The 22,167-nt window shown below is 42.5% G+C and overlaps 2 protein-coding genes across 2 annotated transcripts; one reads left to right on the forward strand and one right to left on the reverse strand.

Moving 5' to 3' along the window:
• The first annotated feature begins 4,698 nt into the window (after positions 1–4,698).
• LOC112899361 (ras-related protein Rab-2-B-like) lies at positions 4,699–7,991 on the forward strand. The gene is made up of 6 exons (XM_025967803.1): positions 4,699–4,965; positions 5,184–5,323; positions 6,244–6,326; positions 6,424–6,628; positions 6,707–6,775; positions 7,644–7,991. Exons 1-6 carry the CDS (start codon positions 4,920–4,922, stop codon positions 7,731–7,733), a joined length of 633 nt encoding a protein of 210 aa, XP_025823588.1. The 5' UTR covers positions 4,699–4,919; the 3' UTR covers positions 7,734–7,991.
• A 237-nt stretch (positions 7,992–8,228) lies between these two features.
• On the reverse strand, positions 8,229–11,029 carry LOC112899369 (small nuclear ribonucleoprotein SmD1a). The gene is made up of 4 exons (XM_025967814.1): positions 10,872–11,029; positions 10,685–10,761; positions 8,620–8,811; positions 8,229–8,533 (listed from the first exon to the last, which is right to left on the reverse strand). The coding sequence occupies exons 1-4, from the start codon at positions 10,883–10,885 to the stop codon at positions 8,472–8,474; spliced, it is 345 nt and encodes a 114-aa protein (XP_025823599.1). The 5' UTR covers positions 10,886–11,029; the 3' UTR covers positions 8,229–8,471.
• Between the last annotated feature and the right edge of the window lie 11,138 nt (positions 11,030–22,167).

Below are 22,167 nucleotides of genomic sequence, written 5' to 3' on the forward strand. Positions count from 1 at the left end.
TTGGTTGATATGTTAGCGTCCACAGCTAGCTAATACTTCACTACTTCAGGTTTACTTGACCTCTGAGAGGCGCCAGGCCGCCACCCGCCACCGCGCCAGGGCGCCAGGCCGCCGCCGCCAGTGGCAGGTTATTTCTCATTTCAGAAATGATTTTGGTTTCCAGAGGAAAACTTACTATATGCTCTGATATGCATTTTCTGGCTTTGGTTCTTGAATCCAGAAGTGACAGACTGACAGCAATCCCCCGTTTGGCCGTTCCCATGTCCGGAAACAACCAAAACCAGGGGAGGGGGAGGGGGAGGGGCAGGGGGAGGGGAATTGGGCAAAGAACCAGAGGTATATTTGCCATTTGACAGCAATTGTTGATTCCATGAGTTTGATTTCGGATTTGCTGTAATGTCTAATACATATTGTTGTTTGATTACAGGGATTTACAGCTATTTTACTTCCAGTAGTCAAGGTGGACCAAGCACCCATGCTAGTGGACCAAGCACTCATGGTAGTGGTGTTTATCACGAATCAGAAGAAGTGGAAGAAAATATTGCTCCTCCACTTGCACAAGTTGAAGAGGATGTACACGTTGATGTTGAAGAGGATAATGTCGAAGAAAATGCACATGATCAAGGCAATGATGAAGAAATTAATGGTGAAGAAGTGGAAGGTATAATTGAATTCAATCCGGATCACATTATTTCTGATCCGGGACTTTGTATTCCGATTGATCGTTTTGCACCTAATATTAGAGATGAAGTTAGAAGAGCTTTCATAGCTAAAGGTCCGACTCAACCAATTGGTCATATATTTCCACAGTCACATGATAAGAGGAGTTTTCAAAAACATTGGTTTAGAAATTATAGTTGGTTGGAATATAATTTGGAGAAGAATAAGGCTTATTACTTTTATTGTTATCTTTTCAAACATGATCGGATGGAGGAGAAGTTTTGTCACGATGCATTTACAAAAGTTGGCTTCTCACAGTGGAGGAATGTATACACGGCATTTCCAAAATATGTTGGTGGGCCTAATAGCATACATAATATTGCAACAACAGTATTCCATGATTTTTATAACCAAAGGTCAAGTATAAGTCATAGAATGTCAAGTTACAGTCAAGATGCATTGGTCAAATATGAGACCCGGTTGGAAACTTCCTTAGGTATTGTAAGTTATCTTGCATTGCAAGGTGAACCATTTCGGGGGCATGATGAGACTAGCACTTCCTTAAATAAGGGCAATTTTTTAGAATTTCTTGATTGGTACAAACAAAGAAATGAGGAGGTTAGAAAAGCTTTTGATGAGTTGTGTCCGAAAAATGCCAAAATGACTTCCGGAATGATTCAAAAAGAACTTGCAAACTGTTGTGCTGAAGCAGTCACACAGGCAATAAAAGAAGAAATGGGGGATTGTCTATTCTCCATTCTTGTTGATGAATCCCGTGATATATCAGTCAAAGAACAAATGGCTATAGTTGTGAGATTTGTCAACAAAAAAGGTGAAGTAATAGAAAGATTTTTGGGTATCAAGCATGTGAAGGACACAACATCAGAGTCATTGAAGAAAGCATTAGTTGAGATGTTAAGTGATCATGGATTAGTTGTTGCAAAACTTCGAGGGCAGAGGTATGATGGTGCTTCTAATATGAGAGGTGAATTTAATGGTCTTCAAAAATTAATTCGAGATGAGAACCCATATGCTTTCTATATCCATTGCTTTGCTCATCAATTGCAATTGGTAGTTGTTTCTGTCTCAAAATGTTGCTCATCACTTGAGGATTTCTTTGAGTATGTAACATTGATTGTGAATAGCACTAGTGCTTCTTGCAAAAGGAAGGATTTATTGTTGCATAAGCATCGCTTGAATCTTTTATCTAAGTTGGAGAGTGGAGAAATTTCATCAGGGAGAGGCCAACAACAAGCAACAACATTGTCAAGACCCGGAGATACAAGATGGGGATCTCATTATAAGACTTTGCTTCGTATTGAATCAATGTGGGATTCAGTAATAGAAGTCTTAGAAATTGTGCATCAAGATGAGCGCAATCCATCTGGTGCAGGTGGCTTTGTTGGAAAAATGGAGTGTTTCAGCTTTGTGTTTATGATGAAGATGATGTTGCAAATCCTCCGTATCACAAATGAGCTCTCTCTTCTCTTGCAGAGGAAGGATCAAAATGTTGTCCAAGCTATGTCATTGGTTGTGGATGTGAGAACACGTTTGATTAATTTGAGAAATAAGGGTTGGGAGCCATTGTTGGAAGAAACCAAAGCATTTTGCCTTGCAAATGATATCCCAATACCAAATATGTGTGATGCTGTGCCACGGTTTGGCCGATCAAGGAAAGGTGGGAGAAATAATATCACTCAAGAACATTTTTATCGTGTGGATACCTTCTATGCTGCTATAGATTCTATCACCACAGAGTTTGATCATCGCTTTAATGAGCTATCTTCAGAGTTGCTTGTGTGTTTTGCTTGCCTTGATCCAAAAAATTCATTCTCTAAGTTTGATGTGGAGAAGCTTGCTCGGATTGCAGATATCTATCATGAGGATTTCTCTTTTGATGACCGCAAGATTATAAAAGATCAACTAAGAACTTTCATTATTCATGTGCGAAGAGTTGAAAAATTCAAGGCTTGTCATGATCTTGCGAGTCTATCAAAAACAATGGTTCAACTTGAGAGACATATTGTGTTTCCATTGGTCTATCGTCTCATTGAGTTGGCATTGTTGTTACCAGTGGCAACCGCAACAGTTGAAAGGGCCTTCTCGGCTATGAAAATTATTAAGACTGAATTGCGCAACAAGATGGCCGATGGATGGTTGAATGACTTGATGGTGTGCTACATAGAAAGAGAAATATTCAAAGAACTTGATCTTCAACAAATTAAAAAGGCATTTCAAAATAAGAAAACTAGACAAATGCAATTGCCTAGGTCTCCTAGACCTAGACGTAACTAGAGGTACATTCTTATTTCACTTGTTTAACATTCTTTACTCAAATATGTCATTATTAAGTTTTTTTATTTTTTTCTTAGGTTTTAATCTATATATGATATTTGGCTCTCAAGTCTCAATGTATGGTGATCATGATGACTAATGATAAGGTATTTTCTATTTTTGTTGTACATGTTTCAACTTTCATGATATCATTTGCTATATATTGCGGTGTCAAATTTCTACCATAGCACTCAGCTATAAGTTGAGCCATACCTTAATTTTGCTGCGTCCTTCGCCACTGACTACAAGAAGTCTAAGGATTCTAGTTTGCTTGATGAATCACTTAAGGTTGATTTTTTTTAACGAACAAGGTGGAGATCTGTCTATTGTATTAATTAAGAAGATCACCGGAGGTTGATGGTTGCTACTAGTATTAGGTTGCCTGCTTTTTTCATTTGGTGACAATGACATTTGTACGATACTTTGTAACTCGCTTATGGTCGATGGAGTTGCATTTATCACCATGGTTCCCCTGCCAGTTTGAGACGAATGTCAGCGCGGATCTTTTGCATCTTTCATCAGTACTAGCATTTATTTTTTTTAATTCGTGTTCCTGCTCAAAATAGCTTCCTAGAATACCTTCTTCCACATTATATTTCATTGACCATTGATCAAAGAATATTTAGCTATATGTGTAGTTTGTGCAGCAAAATCTAGTGAACAACCAAATAGATGATGGTGTAATTCATGTTGCTAATAAGCTACTCTAAAATATTTACTAATAGCACATCTAAAATTCATATATTTCTTCCAATACAGCAAAATATTCTAGAACCAGTTTGGTATTGGCTGGTAACAAGAGCATAATCTGTCTAGCACAGCCCAGCTTCTTAACATCTTATACAACGGTTAAAGGGCAGGTGGCTGGCCTCATGGGCGACAGCGGGTGAGGGGTATCACAAAATTACCCATTTACCCTTTTTTTCATTGTGAAAAATTAAATTAAGTTAGGTAGTGATCCCCACCGAAACTAATCCAATTACATGTTAAAAGTTATTCCAAAAGGTATTCTTGTTCCAAATTCCACTTCTCTTCCACAATTTGCGCCTCCAATTTAACTCGTAAGCTCTTTGCACCCATCTTCCGGGGCGGGTCTAGTGCAAGGGCTTTAGGAAAGGGGGCAAGGAGGGCCACATGCTTTCCTACCGACTGGAAACTCCATTGGAGCACGAGGTGAAGGAGGAGGAGGAGAAAAGAAGAAGAAGAAGAAAGGAACGAAGGAAGGAAAAAAGATGAATGTAGAGGAGGAAGGAGATGAGAGCCACTTAAGGCTGTATCCGCCCATGCCCGTCTTCATCTTCGAACCTCTCATCCTATTATTTTCTCATATTCGGTTCCTACGCCAGCGCGCTCACCTTCGTCTTAGAATCTCCTCTAAACTTCAAATATTTTTTGCATTTCCAAACTTAAGTTGAGGTTTTTGGCCCTAAAGTTTTGTATGCTTTTATTGCACAACAATCATCTCTACACGTGTGAAATGTGATTATATATAACTTGTATGAACATATGTTTGAAAGAAGTTTTCTGCCGTTCCGGAAAATGGGCTCCGCACTTCCCCTGCATACCGCAACGGTTCCTTGGCGACGAAGGCTGGTAGGCAAACCGCACCACCGTTTGAGCACGCCCATCCAGCGAGGCGCACCGTTGGAATCCTGGCTGGCTTCCGAGGCTAGGAGTCGGGACGCGTGCCCCTGCCCATTAGCTGTCGCGTCGGTTACGTTTCGCTGCCCCCCTTCCCCGTTCGGCCTGCACAGCCCCACCCCCGCAAGTGCCCAACGCAGCACGACGATTCCTCCCTCCCCGCTTCCCCTCCACCAGGGTCGAAACGAATCGAATCCTCCGGAACTCGCCGCCGCTTCTCCTCGCAGCCCGGGAGCACCCCTAGCGTCTCCGCCGCCGGGACCGACCGATCCGATCTACCGAGGATGTCGTACGCCTACCTCTTCAAGTACATCATCATCGGCGACACAGGTCCGTCGCGCTCGCCCTCCCGCTCCCGAACCCCCGCTGCTCCTCCGATCCCCGCCCCGCCCCGCTCGGCACGGCCCCGCGCGGTCCGCGCCCGGGGGAGGTTGGGTGGGATCCGCCCGGCCGGGGGATCCGCTGCTCGGGTGCCGCGTTGGCCGTCGGGGCCGGTGGATACGCGCGGCGGTGATTTGACGGGTCGGTCGGTTGTTTGTGTTTTGCAGGCGTGGGGAAGTCGTGCCTGCTGCTGCAGTTCACCGACAAGCGCTTCCAGCCTGTGCACGACCTCACCATCGGCGTCGAGTTCGGCGCCCGCATGATCACCATCGACAATAAGCCCATCAAGCTCCAGATTTGGGACACGGTCCGTCCTGTGCTCCTCTGGCGTCTCGTCCCTTCTGTTTCGTTTTCGTCCATCATTTGTGCCGTTTTGTGCTGTGCGAGCAGCTTGAAATTGCCTAGCTGAGGAATATCGAGATAATTAGAGGCAAGCTAGTGAGCATTGCTGCTGGTATCGTTAATGACCGATGGTTGTGATGTCCCTCTTGCAGCTTGCTGTACTGGCCTGTTAATGTTGCAATTTTAGAATAACAGACTCTGGCAATGTTGCAACATCCAGCCAGTTTGTGCTAAATTGATTTATCCTTACCTACTTTCCAGCCTCCAAGCTATATGTATTTTGGTTATATGTTATGGATCCCTGTTTCCATACGGAATACTCCTGGCAGTACCAAGCGTCATCTTGAGCATTCTGAATTGTGAGTCTGAATTTCTGATCAATGATTCAAAATCTAATGAAGTTAATTCTCCATCCGTCCTTAAATAATGAACTAATTAGCTTGTCCTGGACATCATTTATCTAAGGATGGAGGAGTAGAGATTGTACTTATATCATTTTCGATTTATGTGATTGCAATGCAATGCGATCTCTTGCATAGTACCTTTAGTCAAATGTTCTGATGGTCTTGTTGATATATCTTCAAGAATCGACTCTTTTGACAACAACATGTTTAAAGTCTCTCTGTATTGCATTTCCCACATAATTTGGATTTTCAGATCATTTTTATCTTTATGATCGCTTGATTTGTTCATCATGATATCATAATCTTGGCTTTGCTTATTTGCATGACATGATTATGTGGTGGCGACTGCATAATTCACTGCAACACAGTTTATGCTTGGAAGTGCCTGTTTCTGGAGTTCAAATGTTCAATATATACCTTTCTTGTTGAGTTTGATTTCATGAAGCGCGATAATCTCATTCGACTGTCACTGAAATTATAGGCTGGCCAAGAATCATTCAGATCTATTACTAGATCGTACTACAGAGGGGCTGCTGGTGCCCTCTTGGTGTATGATATCACCAGGTACTTGCGTGTGTGTGTTTTTGTTTCATATCTTATTTATGCACGTATAATCACTGGTGATGCTTACATTTGACTCACCTGACTCACCTGACTTTAGGAGGGAGACCTTCAATCACCTCGCAAGCTGGCTAGAAGATGCAAGGCAGCATGCAAATGCTAACATGACAGTTATGCTGATTGGAAACAAATGTGATCTGTCTCATAGGCGTGCTGTCAGCTACGAGGAAGGTGAACAGTTTGCCAAGGAGCATGGTCTGGTCTTTATGGAGGCATCTGCGAAAACTGCACAAAATGTTGAGGAGGTAATCTTTCATGCTCTGTTTACTCGATTCCCCAGTTCGCATATTTTTCTGACTTGTAACATCTTTTTTCTGATATAGGCATTCATTAAGACAGCTGGAACAATATACAAGAAAATCCAAGATGGCATATTTGATGTATCAAACGAGGTCAGTTCTTGGCTGCTTGCTTTCCTTTTTCAAGCGTTTCTTCAAGGTTGTGCTAATCGTAAATTAGTGAGATTTGCAAGATTAAAGTGCAGTAATTATTGATTTTAATGTGGGATTGGTCTCAAATCTTGCTGCTGCTATGAATTATTTTTTCTAGCTTGCCACTAGGAAATTGCAAAAATGACACCAGAACTGTGATTTGATTGGAGTGGATTTGCAAAATAAATGAATAAGTGACAATTTGCAAATGAATAAGTCTACAGAAATGTTGAAACCTTTGTACAAATATGTTGAAGACTTATTGGAAATATCTGTGGGGTACCTGATGCATTTGTTTACTGTAGGATTCCTAGAATTCAGAAAGATTTTATGGTGCATGAAACACCTTACAACTCGTCAAATTAAAACCATTTTCTATTAGCAGTAGGAAGTGTTGCTGTGCAATTCTAGATTTCTAGAATTATCCTAGCATTAGCTTATGATTGAAGATCTTGAAGTTGTACTCGTGATATATGGTTTCATATAATATTCAATTCTTGATTTCTTTTCTACATTTAAAGTATGAATGTGTAATAATAGGCTTCCTTTAAGTTTTGTATTGATGATGTTTGAGAAAAAAAGAGGTTTTGTAATGATGATAGTGTTGGTGTGATCTCAATTTTAGAGTACTAACATTTATTAAATACATGAAACAAACATTTGAATATTATTTTCGTGCCTTTTGGGTGGGAGAAATTTTCTTTCACTAATGTAAATGTCAAGATGCAGGCTGGCACACCTTACTGTATTCTCCTTATTTTTGTTTGTTGTTGGGATACTGCAATCTTATATATTTTGCATTATATAATGCCTTCCCTAATTGCTGCAGTCCAATGGAATCAAAGTTGGCTACGCTGTCCCCAACTCATCTGGAGGTGCTGCTGGCTCGTCCTCTCAGGCAGGTGGCTGCTGCAGCTGAGGTGGTGGCGACAAGTCATACCATTGCTCAAGATTCTCCCTGCAAATATCTTGATGTAGCCTATAGCTGGCACCGGATGATTTGTTCTTTCAGCAATCCGTAAGCAAACCTTAAATCAGTGTTAGCTGTCGTTTATACTGTGCAATCTTTCTGTAAAGCCAAACATTCACGATGTCTACCCTTTAGCGTCTGATGTGACAAAATTGAAATCGGTTTATGGTATTCGTTTGTTCAAAATGTAAATATGCTTCTCTGGCCTATCATTTTGTTTTGTCTTGGCTCATCGCTGCTTTGTATTTATCTTGAGGATACAATCTGACTGGACAATCTGGTAGAATCGCACCCAGATTGCATCACTGCAATCTCTATATGATTCCCAGAACACTGAATGAGTGATTCCACATTTCCTTCAGAATACCTGCGGGCAAGGCATAGAACACCTGCAGCGAATAGAGATGGGTATCTACCTTACTTTTACCTACGACACCATAGTGATAGTGAGCAGAAAAGGTTGCATGATTGACTTCAGATAGAATTTAGTCGTCACGCCCGGGAGTTCAGGGGAAGAGCATACGGCACAGTAGTTACATTGTAGCATCTAACATCAACTCAATCCACAGCAAGAACAGCTGGCACCAACGCCATTGCCTTAACAAAAGTGAACTCCATACAAACAGATAGGAAAACAGATTACATTGCAAAGATGTGCGCAATGCAATTTCCAAAAGGGCAGCAAGCTCAACGTCCCCGACCCCGACCGCGCCCACGACCACGGCCACGCCCGCGTCCCAAAGGCTTCCCTGGTTTCAGATGAATGTTGGATCAGACACTGGTACCGGCAGTAAGCAAGTCTAAAAGATTCAAGGGACGAAAAATAATTGCTGACCTGAAGTTGGCTTCTTAGGTTTGACCCTTGGTGTTTCCTCAACCAGCAAAGTCTCCAGGTTTAAGCTGTCAGGAAGGATATAATAGCGGATGTTGTTCCCCCTCACACTGAGGTGATCAAGGGTAACAGGATTTTTCCCTTTCAGTGTGAGCTTCACAGTCTTCAGATGAGTATTCATGCTGATGTCAACGCCTACAAAGTGATCAGAAATTTATAACACAGCACCCAATAATCTTATTTCTAGCTCAGTATCAGGAGATAATGGCAGAGAACATTAATGCGATGTTAAATAAATAATTACAATAACATGGTCCCAAAGATGCTACAAGAAATGCTATCATATGGCTGTAAGGACAGTAAAGACTGTCAGTGTCGTTTGCTGCCAAAATCCTATTGAAAGGTCTAATTTCATGTGGACTTGGACACCATATGAACACAAATAAATCCCACTATGGAATTTCCTACACTGTTTCTAGAAAGTAATAATAAATTCAACAACATCCACATAGCAAACTTCAAAGTTCTACACAATTGAGGTTTTGCATCTAAATTTCACTAGTAATTTCCTTCTTCAGTAGGGACGCACCAATTCTACCAAAGAAGAAAAGTTCAAAATTTGTCAAGTTCATTTGAGGGCTGAATTCAGCGGTACATTCTTAAATCACAAATGGGTGACAGAATGTTATTTACTTTTAGGTGCTAATTACCGGATAGTGTAGTAAGTTCTAAACATCATGAAAACAACTTACTACCTAAATATAGTTCCTCGTATATGGTGTCAGAATCGATCGGCAACATGCACTTAAAATAAAGGCTGACAACTTGTGAAACATTATACTATGACAATGAACAATTAATGCTGAGTAGCATTAGTCCAGTAGATAAAGAGCATTTGCATATGACAAATATAAGTCCTTTAGGACATCAACACGGTCTCCTTTATGGCAAATAATAACATCTATAAAAAATATCCTTTTAAATAGAAAAAAATTCCATGATTAATATAGTAACATCAATTTAATGCGGCCAATCTATATGATTTTTAGTTATTGATGGTACAAGCTAAAAATGTTTGACTTAGGACAAACCTAAATGGACTTATATTTATAATCGGAGGTAACACTTTATCTGATACCTTAAAAACCTACATCGTAGATAGCATGGATTCCTTGAAAGATTAAACAAGACGAGGACAATAAAAATTACTCTCTAAAATTCAAATAAGTGCACTATTGTCTATTACACACTCAATAAGCCAGCAGAACATGAAAAACAAAAGTTTGAAACCTAAATTTGAAAACACCTATTAGAAAAGAAAAAAAAATGGTCTTTGGAGGAAACAATATATGCTTGGTTCACCAACCATTTTCAAGCATCTACCTTAGAAGGATAAATTCGTTTTAGGTTGAATTTCACAGAGTCTGTCATTTTTCTTCCAACCTCATTCTTCAAATCAAAACCACATAAAAGTTGTGCTATCTCCGCATAACTTATGAAAACAGGAGCAACATTATCCAATAAAATGAGGCATTCGAAATTATGAGATCAACAAAATTGATCAACACTTCCCATCAGACTTAGGTTGCATTTGACATTGTCTTCCATTCCGGCATTGGGCTTTTCAGACTGAAGTGACATCGGCAATTTACAATATCTTATGAACAGACAAGCAACATCACTCAGTGAAATCGGGCTTTAGCAACTATGCAACCATTTGAAACTAATCAACACTTCCCACTAGACTTTCCAACCCTCATATTGTTAAAAGCTAGCAACAATCGGCATGGACTGCAGCAACGTGAATAACCAACGTGAGTTACACAAAATGCTAACAAATCATTTCAAATCAGACAACCAGAACAGCTATGCACGGAAATCATTCAAACATAGAGGTGACTAAAATCCACTCTATTTGGACCAAGCAGCAACTGGAAAACAGTAAAAGACCAACCACTGGCTCTGATAGTCACATGTTCCTGATTTGAGTCGCAAGCACAATAATAAACCTAACTTTTCCCCTTAAAAACCCTCGTTCTAACAGCAGTAAATTTGCAGGACGCCATACCGGTGATGGTGCCATGGACGACAGTGCCGTTCTTGAGCTCGATGGTCACCGTCTCGTTGTTCAGCTTCATCAAGAACCTGCGAATCCCCGCCCAAATCCGCACCGATTCGTGCGAAAATTCCACCAAACAAGTCAGCGAAGTGAGCCGAATCGAGGAAAAGTGGACGAACCGGGGATGCTGGCTTACCTGACGAGCTTCATCTTGGAGGCGCTTGGTGGGGGACGACGGGGCGGAGGTAAAGCTAGGGCTTTTGCGGGGGGAGCTGCTGCCTCGAGCTGTTTCGGAGCGAGGAAGGAGACATAAAACCCCTTCCCGATCTGCGGCGAAGGTTGCGAGATGGGCTTAAATGGGCCGTGGGTTGTCCTATGATGGGTCTGCATGGGCTTCAACAACCTAATTCGGGCCGGCTACGAATTGGACTCTCAAATGCGTACGACGGACACACACTACTTCCGGGTGGGCCTGGGGACAATCTATATGATTTTTAGTTATTGATGGTACAAGCTAAAAATATTTGGCTTAGGACAAATCTAAATGGTCTTATATTTACAATCGGGGGTAACTCTTTATATTATGATACCTTAAAAGACTACATCGTAGATAGTATGGATTTCTTGAAAGAATCAACAAGATGAGGACAATAAAAATTACTCTCCAAGATTCAAATAAGTGCACTATTACACACTCAATAAGCCAGCAGAACATGAAAAAAGAAAGTTGAAACCTAAATTTGAAAATATCTATTAGAAAATAAAAAAATGGTCTTTGGAGCAAAAAATATATGCTTGGTTCACCAACCATTTTCAAGCATCCTTAGAAGGATAAATTTGTTTTAGGTTGAATTTCACAGACTCTTTCATTTTTCTTTCAACCTCATTCTTCAGATCAAAACCACTTAGATGGTTTAGATGCACTTTTAGAGCCTTTTTGGTTGGATACTAATTTTTTCTGAGCCAAAACTATGGCAAACCGAGATATTGGCTTGCCAAAATTAGGACATGCCAAATCGTGGGCAAAAAAGATTGGGATTTATTTGGTTTAGTGCCAAAAAGTGGCAACTATTACATTTGTTTCTTGTAAGGTTTAAGAAGTTTCAAGCAGCTTTGCCATTATTTTGTCACAAATATTAAAGTGCCAGCTTTTTAGATATGAATCAAGTGATAGCCAAATTTTATTGGCATGCCTTGATTTTGGCTGGGCAAAAATTGGAAGCCAACCAATCATGCTCTTAATAACCCTGATCATTCAGACTGCATCAGGACCGAAGGGTTTCAGTTTACAGGATATGAATTGCTGTTCGAATGAAGCTTCCACGAAGCCATAGAAAATGCCAAAATCAGCGACCAACTGCATTACTTAGCTTCAGATTTTGGGCTGAGAAACGTTACTGGAAAAAAGCTACTTTTCAATCACTTTCATAGCACATAATCATTTTAGTTCACACTGCACTGCATTTTGGCATCCCCGGCTTTCTGTTGGAGGATCAAGTGATGATGAGGTCGTCACCATAGAATACGGAGGAAAACAAGATATGAATGTGCTGGAAGAACATGATCTGCGACCCATGAAATCTCCCGGTAGCAGCAAGAAGAACCCGTATTATCCCAGGAAGCTCTCCTCCCATTACTGCCAGCAAGGCAAGTAGGCAACCCCAGCATCACAAACCTGCAAAGCTGCCATCGTTGCATGTCAGGCCGGCCCGATCACAAACTGCAAAAGAGGATGAAGTGGATGGAGTACTTTATGATGCATGGTCGGTGTTGGTACGATCCTACTATTTATTGTACAAGATTTTTGTGGTTCTTGTATTCACTATTCAGAGGACAGCATGCTGCACCTGAAAATACATAAGTTCCACGTTGCATCTTGATTGCCTCCAGATAGCAAAAAGGAAGTCCATAACTCAACTCTCACTACATGTCAGACAGTTAATGTGTAAGCCTTCTATTTGATTATTTCCATGGACATGGCTAAGTTAGGTCTGCGTATATATTTTGTTGCTGAAAATTAAACTAATAATTGGTTGAATTTTTTTCAAGGAGAGCAAAACGAGCTTACATACGGGACCTGAACAAAGATGGTAGCAGAGCAAGAAGATGCTGTGCGCGAGCATGCAGTCTCACTAACTGATTAGAAAGTGTGATTGGACCTTAGTATTATCTATGCTTCCATATCCTTTAATCCGGGACGCCACTGTATAAACATAAGTACATAACACTTTACCTACTTGGCAGTTCTCATGCTAAGGATGGGATCAGCCTCAAAATGGTGAAAACTTAGTTGCCCGGTCATATGAAAATGGACTGAAAAATAGAGCCAAGCAATCATCTTAGATGGTTAGTGTGGAATGTTGATCCAATATCCACTAGGGGATAAACTCCAGGTTTGTCACTACATGTGTATTGTTAATACGGCCATTTCTTTCAATGGTAGAGATGTGCACATGAACAACGAACAAAACAACTCCAAAGAGATATAGTCTAATGTCTAAATATGTGATCATAGAAAGATATACAGTACAACTGATGCGGAACATACACCGATGGATCGATACAGCACAATCGGTACAGATAGCTCATCTATGGATCATTCGATTGTCAAACCCTTAATTAATGATTGTTCCTAAAAGATTCACATAACCGTAATTATGTTTGACATGCTAAAGTGGCATAACAATTGGAAGGCAACTTAATACGCTCTATACTATAACAAATAAAAAAGGAGGCCTAGGAGAGAAGACAATTTTAAAGGCACTCGTTACAAGCTAGCTATAGTTGTATCATTCATGATATCGAGGATACAACAAGAGAGGATCGGAGATATCATGATGGGCTGCGGCGCCACATGACCTCTATGCCTTGGCTTTTTCCTACTATAGAGTCGGATTTTGTATATCCAATTCTTTTAAGTCTTTCCATTTGTTCATTGATATGAATTATCTTGTAGATACGACACGTGTAACATGAGCACAATAGGTCGGACCTATAAAATTGATAGGTATTAAATATATTCTAATAAAATTCGAGGAAATTCATGTACGCAGATAGCACTGATTTTATTTTTTCCTTTGAAAAGATATAAATTAAAATTTTATTTCGCTATTTGTTGGAGCGCTACGCAAGATATGATACCAGAGGATGGTGGTGAAGCCAAACATGATCTCTAGTGCATTGGGACGTTTAGCCTCTTTTTTTCGTTGTTGCTAGCTGAAGCATTTGCATAGCTATTAAGATATGAATTTTCACCTGTGGTGTAAAAGAACTAAAATTTGTTAGTATTTGCCAGAAAACTTAGAACATGGAGTACATGGGGGTGGAAGGCAACATATTTTCAGGAAGATTATCTATTTGTTTTGCCCTCACACCCACCCTCCTCTCCCCAACTTTTTTTTTTGGCTGGCGCGTGAGGTGCATGCCCCTCCTTGTCGCTTCCATCCCCGCAGTCCACATAGCAGACGGCGCAGCCCTGACATCATCTCGCAATTCCTCCCTGCGGGCTGCGGCGGAACACGATTCCAAGTCGGGCGCGGCGGCGCTCCCTTCTCCCTTCTCCTCCTTAAGTAGGGGAGGCGAGCACCACCATTCGGCATTCGCTGCTCTTCTCCACCTCAGCCTCCGCCTCCGCCTCCGCCTCCGCCTGTCTGCCTCCGGTGATCTGTCCGTGCCAAGTCGCGGAGGGAGCAGGCCGCCGCGGGACAGCGACCGTTTCCGAACGGAGGCGGCGGCCGGGGCCTGCGCGCGGGCGACGGCGAGATGGCCCAAGAGCTGGCCGTCCGCGGCGTCCGCGTCGAGGAGTACTCCGCGCCCGCGAGGAAGGGCGTCCTGGTGAGACGCGGCGCGTTCGCCGTCAGAAGGGAGGTCTTTGCGGTTGGCAAGATGTCCGTCCCGGCGCGGCGGTTGCTCCGGAAGCGGCTGGGCTCCGAGCTCGACATCGTCCGCGACGCCCTCAGGAAGGCGGAACTCTTGTCCTGCGGTGCCGCCGCAACCGGCGCGGCTGCACCCGCCGGCACGGACGGCTGGCTCATGGCCGCCAAGGCTCCGGTGGGGGAGGATGGCGGCAGGGCGGCGAAGAGGAGAAAGGTGGCTCCTTTCGCGGAGCAGGGTGCGGGGAAGCCGAAGCGGATGAGGCAGGATGATAGTAGGGAGCGGCTGGCCGGCCGCCTGGCCTCGCTGGCGGCGGCGCTGCCAGATCACGTCGTCGCGTTCCTGCTGAACCAGCGCGTTGGGGACGCCGATTCCCGTGGCGATGGCGGCGAGATCAAGAAGGACGTGCAGCCCATGAAAGGCGGCGCCCTGTCCCAGCTGAAGATGTTGCTGAACAAGTTCGCGCCGGAGAGCACGCCGAGGAATCGAGGAGCACCGATGGTCGTCTCCGGCGGCAGCTGCCTGTCGCGGCATCAAGGAGCCGGTGGCAAGACGGCCACGGTGCAAGAGGAGGAGGAGGAGGTGGTGGCCGTGGACATCTGTGGCGGCGTCTCTCGCATAGCGATCCGGGACATCGCGGAGGAGTACGGCGAGCTCGTGGAAGACATCGGAGTTAAGCTTCTGTCGCCGCTCCAGTGCAAGTACGTCGATCTCGCCGAACAGGGAGAGTACGTTGACATCTGCGGCGACGCCTCGCCTGTCGTGTTCCCCACCAAGGCCGGCGATAGCAGCAGCAGCCCAAGCTTAACCAGCAGCGAGTCCGATGCATCATCGAGTGATTCCGACTCGAGCAGCAGCTCGGACAGCGATTCCAAGAGTGATCCCGACAAGAGCGTCAACAGCCGATCTCCGCCGCCGGCAATTGTCCCCAAGGAGAAAGACACCTACGCACAGCCACCAGTGCCCGCGCCGGAGGCGGTGCCCACTGCAGAGCCAGAGGTTGTCCAGGACCAGTGCGCGCCACCCGCGCCTACGGTGCTCCAGATCATCAGCAGCCTGCCAGCGCCGGCGGTTCTTCTTCCGAAGGTGAATGATACCTATGCGCAGCCACCGGAACCGGCGCCAGAGACGGTGCAGATCGTACAGCAAGAGAAGCTCCAGGACCAGTGCGCGCCGCCCGCACCGACGGGACACCCGGCCACCAGCAGCCCACCAGGGCCGGCGGCCGTTCCCAAGGAGAACGACACCTATAAGCAGCCACCGGAGCCGGCACCTGAGGCTGTCCAGATTGCAGAGCCGGTGGAGCTCCAGGACCAGCGCTTGGCGCCCGTGGCGACGGGGCACCCGATCACCGGTAGCGCACCTCCGTCGGCGGTTCTTCCCGAGGAGAATGGCATCTCTTCTCAGCCACCTGAGTTGGCGCCGGTGGCGGCGCAGATTGCGGAGCCAGAGGAGGTCCAGGGCGAGGGCGCCGCGCCCGCGCCGACCAACGACCTCAGTGACCTGGTCACCATGGCGAAGGAGGAGGCAGAGCGGCGGCGGCAGTTGGCGAAGGAGCGCGCGAAGGCGAAGGCCCGGCGGATGCTTCTCGAGATGGAGAAGGCGGCGCGGCCCGACGAGCGCGTCCACCCGCGGGACATGGAGCTACTGGGCATTGCCGCGTTCGAGCACGTGGCGAGCACCGTGCAGGATGCGCGCACGGCGCCACCCCGGGTGAACGACGGCGGCGATCTCCGTGTCTCGCCCGGTGGCCCCAGCGTTCTGCAGCAGCTGGGGATCTTCCTGAAGGCCGACGATGGCAGCGAGGACGACGAGGAGGAGGAGCAGCAGCAGCAACCGGCGGTGGCGGCGTTCGCTTCTCATGGCGAGGACATGGAGGTAGAGGACGGCGAGATTCGCTAGGAACGTAGGCACCATGCATGCAACAATGCAGCATTGTATCGTTGGCTTTGTACAGCCCCTGCTTCCCGAACCTTGAAATCATAATCAACTCTTAGTATAGTATGCCATTCTCAAGGGCTAGGGGGTTTTGCAGAATTTTGGTTAACAGGCAGGATAACATGTTTTTTAATTTACTTGTTACGAGTGATTGTTTTTACAAAATCTGCAACTTCGGATTGAATCATCTTGAAATTTGGATTTCCTTTGGCAGGAAAAGGTTGATTCCATTTCGAAATAGGATCCGCATTCCTCGGGCATACTAATCAGTAAGAATGTGTAAATGGTAATCATGTTTAACTGACAGGAAGAATTCAGACAGCTGATACAGGGAGTTGTCTTTTCTATGGAAATACAGTGACTGAAGTACTGAACTTAGACCAGGTAATGGAGTTTCATCTGCTTCCACTTGGACAAGGATACAGTATCTTGGTGTAATCATATATAATGTTAATTTTCCCTACTGTTGGGTGAGGGTTTCTTATGTTTTGTTGCATATTGTCACCAGGTTCGTTCTGCAGTGTAAGATTTGAATGACAACATTGATGCTCTTTCTTCTTCCTTTTTTAATTACCCCCTCCGGTCAAAAATACTTCACATTTTGGACAACGATACAGTCTGCAGCATGCTCACTAGACCATTCTTTACATAACAAATCGCAAATGCTTGGTTTCTAGTCCTAACAAATGAATAAAAAATAATCAATTGTCAACATATTCTTTTCTAGTGAACACACATATTTAACTTATCTCTACTTCTGTGTCAAATGCTTGTTGAGACGCGTATAATTCTACAAGGATTTGGAGACATAGTTCGTTCCTGCATTTGTACCCACAGCTAGACTTCTGAATTAAGCTTCTTTGGTTCAGGACATCTGTGAGCAACCAATATTGCTGTCTTCATTACTATCTTGGAAATTCATTACCAGCCTACAAGGGAAGCAGAACTTTGTAACAATTGGTGGAGTTCTAACTTCTAAGGCACTACCCTTAATTTAAAGCACTTGCTTCGTCACGGACTGCTTCTTCCACCTGATCACTTGCATGTCAAGTTCATAGTGAAAATTTGCTACTCCACTTATGAAATCTCTATATTTTGCATCTTACTATTAAATCTCTAGATGTGAATTGTTCATCTGAAATATGTGTGCTCATTTCCCTTTTATTTATGTTCAGCCCTTTAGCTGAGAAAGATGTAAGAATTTGGATGTGTGTGATCGCAGAGGCTGGAAACAATTTCCCATTTCTAAAAAGATATGAATTGTCAGGGCATTGTTCCCTTCTGACATCAAAAGCTACCTTGCCAAACCGAATACTCCAATAAAAGCAAACCCAACAGTGGATCAGTGGAAATTGGACATAAAAATTGTGCAATAGTTGAAGCTCAATTAATATTTGGAAACAGAATCAAAAGTAGATAGTGAAAACATGTGATAAATAAATGTATAAGAATTGGGACTACTAAATGACAATGCAAAGAGTACAAGGTATGTATTGAGAGGAGCTGCAATCAATTCCCACATGTAATGTTGTAGAAGCAGCAATCTTTTCTAACTTATTATTCAAACTAAACTATATATTCTAGTTTCTAGATACACAAGTACGCAACTATATTATGGAGAAAGACGTCCTCAATCTCTTCGATAATAAGTACATGATATCCTCAATCCTGGTTTGTGCCCCTTCTACAATGCTCCGAGGGAATTCTCCAATGCCTGTAGATGAAGCCATATGATACCTCCATTGGTAGGAAAACAAAATATAGGAAAAGTTTCTTTCTAGAAAAAACACTACCTCGGCTATTATTGGTTATATATCTTGTATTTTTTGCAACTTCTGAATCACCAAAACTTCTTAAAGTAAAAAAACCAGTCAGTACTATCCTGACAATTACGCACAAGAATACTCTTATCTCTATACATGCCAAATAAATGAGGAAATTGCAATTGTATATGGATTTTTAGTACCAAAATATTCTATAATAGAGTTTGTTTATTACCACTATGAACTTGAGAAATAGTTCACCATTTTTAAAATAGTGCTTCATTTGTGAAAACCTTTCCAAAATTGTAAAATGCCATAAAACACCTTTTTCTACTAAATCCTTCGATAAAAGCAACCTCAATAGTGGATTGTTGGAAATTGGACATGGAAACCACGCGACGGTCTTTGCAAGGTGGAGATTCTACTTTTGTAGATGAGTTAAAGATGTTCACCTTACGGGCAGGACCATTGCTAGGGGAGAATCTTGCTCTTTGGCTGAGTAGTCTCTCTTATTCTTTTCCTTTCTCCTTTGGGCACCACTCCTTGTGAAAAAAACTCAGTTGTACATATCCATCCTTTATATATAAAAAAATAGGTAGGGAGCTCCTTGCTGATTCCCTAAAAAAAACCATACAATGGTGAAAGTTCAGTTAATATTTGAAAACGGAATCAGAAGTAGAGAGCGCGAATATCTATTACATAAATGCATATAAGAAATGTGACTGGTAAATGATAATGCAAAGAGTACATGATATGTATTGAGAGAAGTCGCAATCAATTCAAAGTTCACACAAGGTGTCGCAGAAGCAGAGATTTTTCTAAATTATTATTTGGACCAAACTATTTTAGCTTCTAGAATGCAATGTCGCACTCATTATGAACTTACAAGATTACAAAGGAAGGTGTCACTCAATCTCTTCATATTAAGTACATGATATCCTCGAATGTGGTTTGTGCCCCTTCTACTATGCATCTACCCCCCCACCCCCCCAAAAGGGAATTCTCCAATACCCCTAGCTGAAAATAATCATACATCAATAGGGAGGAAAACAAATGTAGGTCAACTATTTAGAGAAACACTACCTACGCTATTATTTTGGAGATTATATTTTTCTGTATGAAAATGTTGAACGGAGAATATATCTAAAAGTTGTTGAACCCTATGTGCCAGCGCTGCTGCTGCTGCTGAGGCGATGAGTTCACTGGGCCGCGGCGGCCTACGGCCCAATCTTACGAACGACCATGACAGGTTCTTTTTCCCCTTCGCTTCGCTTCTCCCCTCTCGCCTCGCTTCCCCCGCACAGCCTGACGGCCACACCCCGACCTTTCTTTTTCAGCCACCGCCGTGGTGTCGCCGCAGTCAGTCACGCACTGCCCCCCGTGAGATAGCCGTAGCCTCACATAACTCTTCTGCCACCATGGCGACCCATTCCCTGCCGCCGCCAGTGGCCATCGAAGTCTCCACTGTCAATCGGAGTAGCGGCGTGCGGCTTCAACTTACCACTGGTGTGCTGCGTGCGGGGGAGATCCGTCCGACTTGGATCAACTAGCCTATTCATCTGTCGGTAATTAGCAACCACGCCCTGCTTGGATGCCTAGCTCTCAGAGTTGGCTATCTCCTGCACGATCTTTTCCGCGTCGTGATCAGTCAAATCCGAATATGTTTCGCCCGATCCTATTGTTATCTTGCCATGATTTATTAAATTCCAATCTTTGGTGATGAAATTTACGCTGCAAGGTTCTTCATGGTTGATTGCAAGGAGGAGAGGGTTTATTCGCACTAGCAGCAGTGGCGGATATAGACCATAAAAATTGGATGTACATGACCTCTAAAAAAATTGTTGTACTTCATCATATTCTAAATAAAAGTCATTATGACCAGTTTGGAACATAAATTACTTCACAAACTAAATGATTATCTTCCTTATAACTTTTGTGCATCGTTACATAAATATTACTTATTTACGTGGTTATGATATCATCATTTAAATTTAGAAATAATGTATTTTAGATATAAAATGTATAGACCAATATATATGTTGTATATAGCGTGTATTATTCGTTTGAATCTTCTGCTTCTACGGAGCTTATAGATGGTATTTCCTTGTGTTGCTTCTATCTGTAAAGTTTATTATGCTTCGCTAAATTCTATCCTTACTTAGCCAATAACTTCTCAAGACTAGATTATAAAAATTTCACATATCTTGTGTATGGTCGTCTACTACTTTATTGATAGCTTATGTTAGTTTTTACATAGCTAGCATATAAAATATCTATCAATGTGATTTTTTGCTCTAGTATATGATTTGAAATGTTGTAAAGCATGTTTTCTAACATTGAGGTGGAATAAGACTATTTTAGTTGTAACAATTTATTATGATACTAGCAAATATACCCGTACGTTGCTACAAGTGATACTATAAAGCATTTATTAACCTTATCTACTTAAATAGCATCACGATATAACTAAATTCCACATAAAAATATCTTGTTTAAAATCATTTCAATTAAACTCTAGCACTTTTTAACAATTTCATACGTGCAACCTATCCTCCTTCCTTCAAAAATCTCCCCACCATCCTTCATGGTGCTGACCACGGCAATGACAAGGATGCCCACCATATTAGCATATGTGCTCACCCAACACTATGATCCGATGAGTGAGCCAACCCTTTTTTTGCTCGCCAATTATTCGCTCGCCGATGTTGTCATCGGCTTTCTTGCGTTGTTACCTTGTGATATATGGTTACCTTGCGAAGGCCGTTTTCATGTCGGTGGCGTGCTCTACTTCATCCTGCTCACGTCCTTTCCCTTCCCCTTTTGCTAATCATTTATCTATAAAAGAATATAAGACGACCTCTATTCCATGTCGGAGGAGACTACAATAATCTAGATGTAAACTCCGTTCACTTTCAGTTCTGTATCTAATGAGAAGTTTAATGACCAAAAAATAATAATGAACTAAGAAAACAATCTGCTCTTTAAAAATAGGTGAAGATATCATTTAAAATGTTAGATACCAGTACTTAATAAAATTGTATGATAAAAATTAATATAATATAAATTTCTATACTCCATTTTGAGAACACATTCATTTTATTGTAAAGCACTGTATGAAAAAGATCAATACCAACAAGATGTTCTGGATCATAAAACGTCAACCTTTTCAATATTTTCAATACCGTCAGTCGAAGCATCATCCATTATAAGCACTAAATCAGACGGTTGCTCTGCATATTGTATTATTTTTTTCTTAGTCGTATTTCTTAAGCCACCGTGTAAAGTCGAGTTAGAGAAGATAGACGGTTCTCTAACTATTTTGTTAGATAGATATTTTTTTAATATGTGACCTTTTGCTTGTAAGACTTTCGCTGATTAGTATTTGTATGGAATGTTATTTTCTTGCCATATTTGCTAAATTTTCATGTTGTGCGTATTCGCGTAAGATTTAGATCAATAGCTAATATTGAAAAGATTGGTTCGGTACGATAATAATTAGAGGAGAGTCCAAATTAATTGATATAACATGTTTTATGTAGGTAAATAGTGCATTATTAAAAAGATGATCAACTAATTTTATTATTTCATCTATTAATCAAAAATAAAAGATAGGAGTATAAAAAAGAGAAAGGGAGGTAAAGAAATAAAATATGTCACAGCTAGCTGATTTATACATGATGACCTGCTGAGCATTCACAATTGGCTCCTATCCGTTAGTAAGGTTACTAGAAAAGCTCGAGATTCGCGAGCTATTTAAATTTAACTTGCTAAAAACTTAATTCAAGCTGAGTTATACTACAAATCAAGCCGAGTTTGGCCAAATCTGGAGCTTGCGAGCTCCAACAATTCGAGATCGAGCTATTCGATGAAGTTCGAGTATTTCTGTTTGCATGGTATGTTCATGCATCCTTCTACCTC

Source organism: Panicum hallii, chromosome 1 (genome assembly GCF_002211085.1).
Source record: "Panicum hallii strain FIL2 chromosome 1, PHallii_v3.1, whole genome shotgun sequence".
Classification (NCBI taxonomy): Eukaryota; Viridiplantae; Streptophyta; class Magnoliopsida; order Poales; family Poaceae; genus Panicum; species Panicum hallii.

Excerpts from the sequence above, each read along its gene's own strand:
- LOC112899369 (XM_025967814.1), bottom strand. Across the intron at positions 8,812-10,684 it reads CGTCCATGGCACCATCACCG|GCGTTGACATCAGCATGAAT; the intron begins GTATGGCGTCCT and ends ATCACTTTGTAG. Across the intron at positions 8,534-8,619 it reads ACCTAAGAAGCCAACTTCAG|GGAAGCCTTTGGGACGCGGG; the intron begins GTCAGCAATTAT and ends ATCTGAAACCAG.
- LOC112899361 (XM_025967803.1), top strand. The coding sequence starts at position 4,920 with ATGTCGTACGCCTACCTCTTCAAGTACATCATCATCGGCGACACAG. Across the intron at positions 6,629-6,706 it reads CTGCACAAAATGTTGAGGAG|GCATTCATTAAGACAGCTGG; the intron begins GTAATCTTTCAT and ends TTTCTGATATAG. Across the intron at positions 6,776-7,643 it reads TATTTGATGTATCAAACGAG|TCCAATGGAATCAAAGTTGG; the intron begins GTCAGTTCTTGG and ends TAATTGCTGCAG.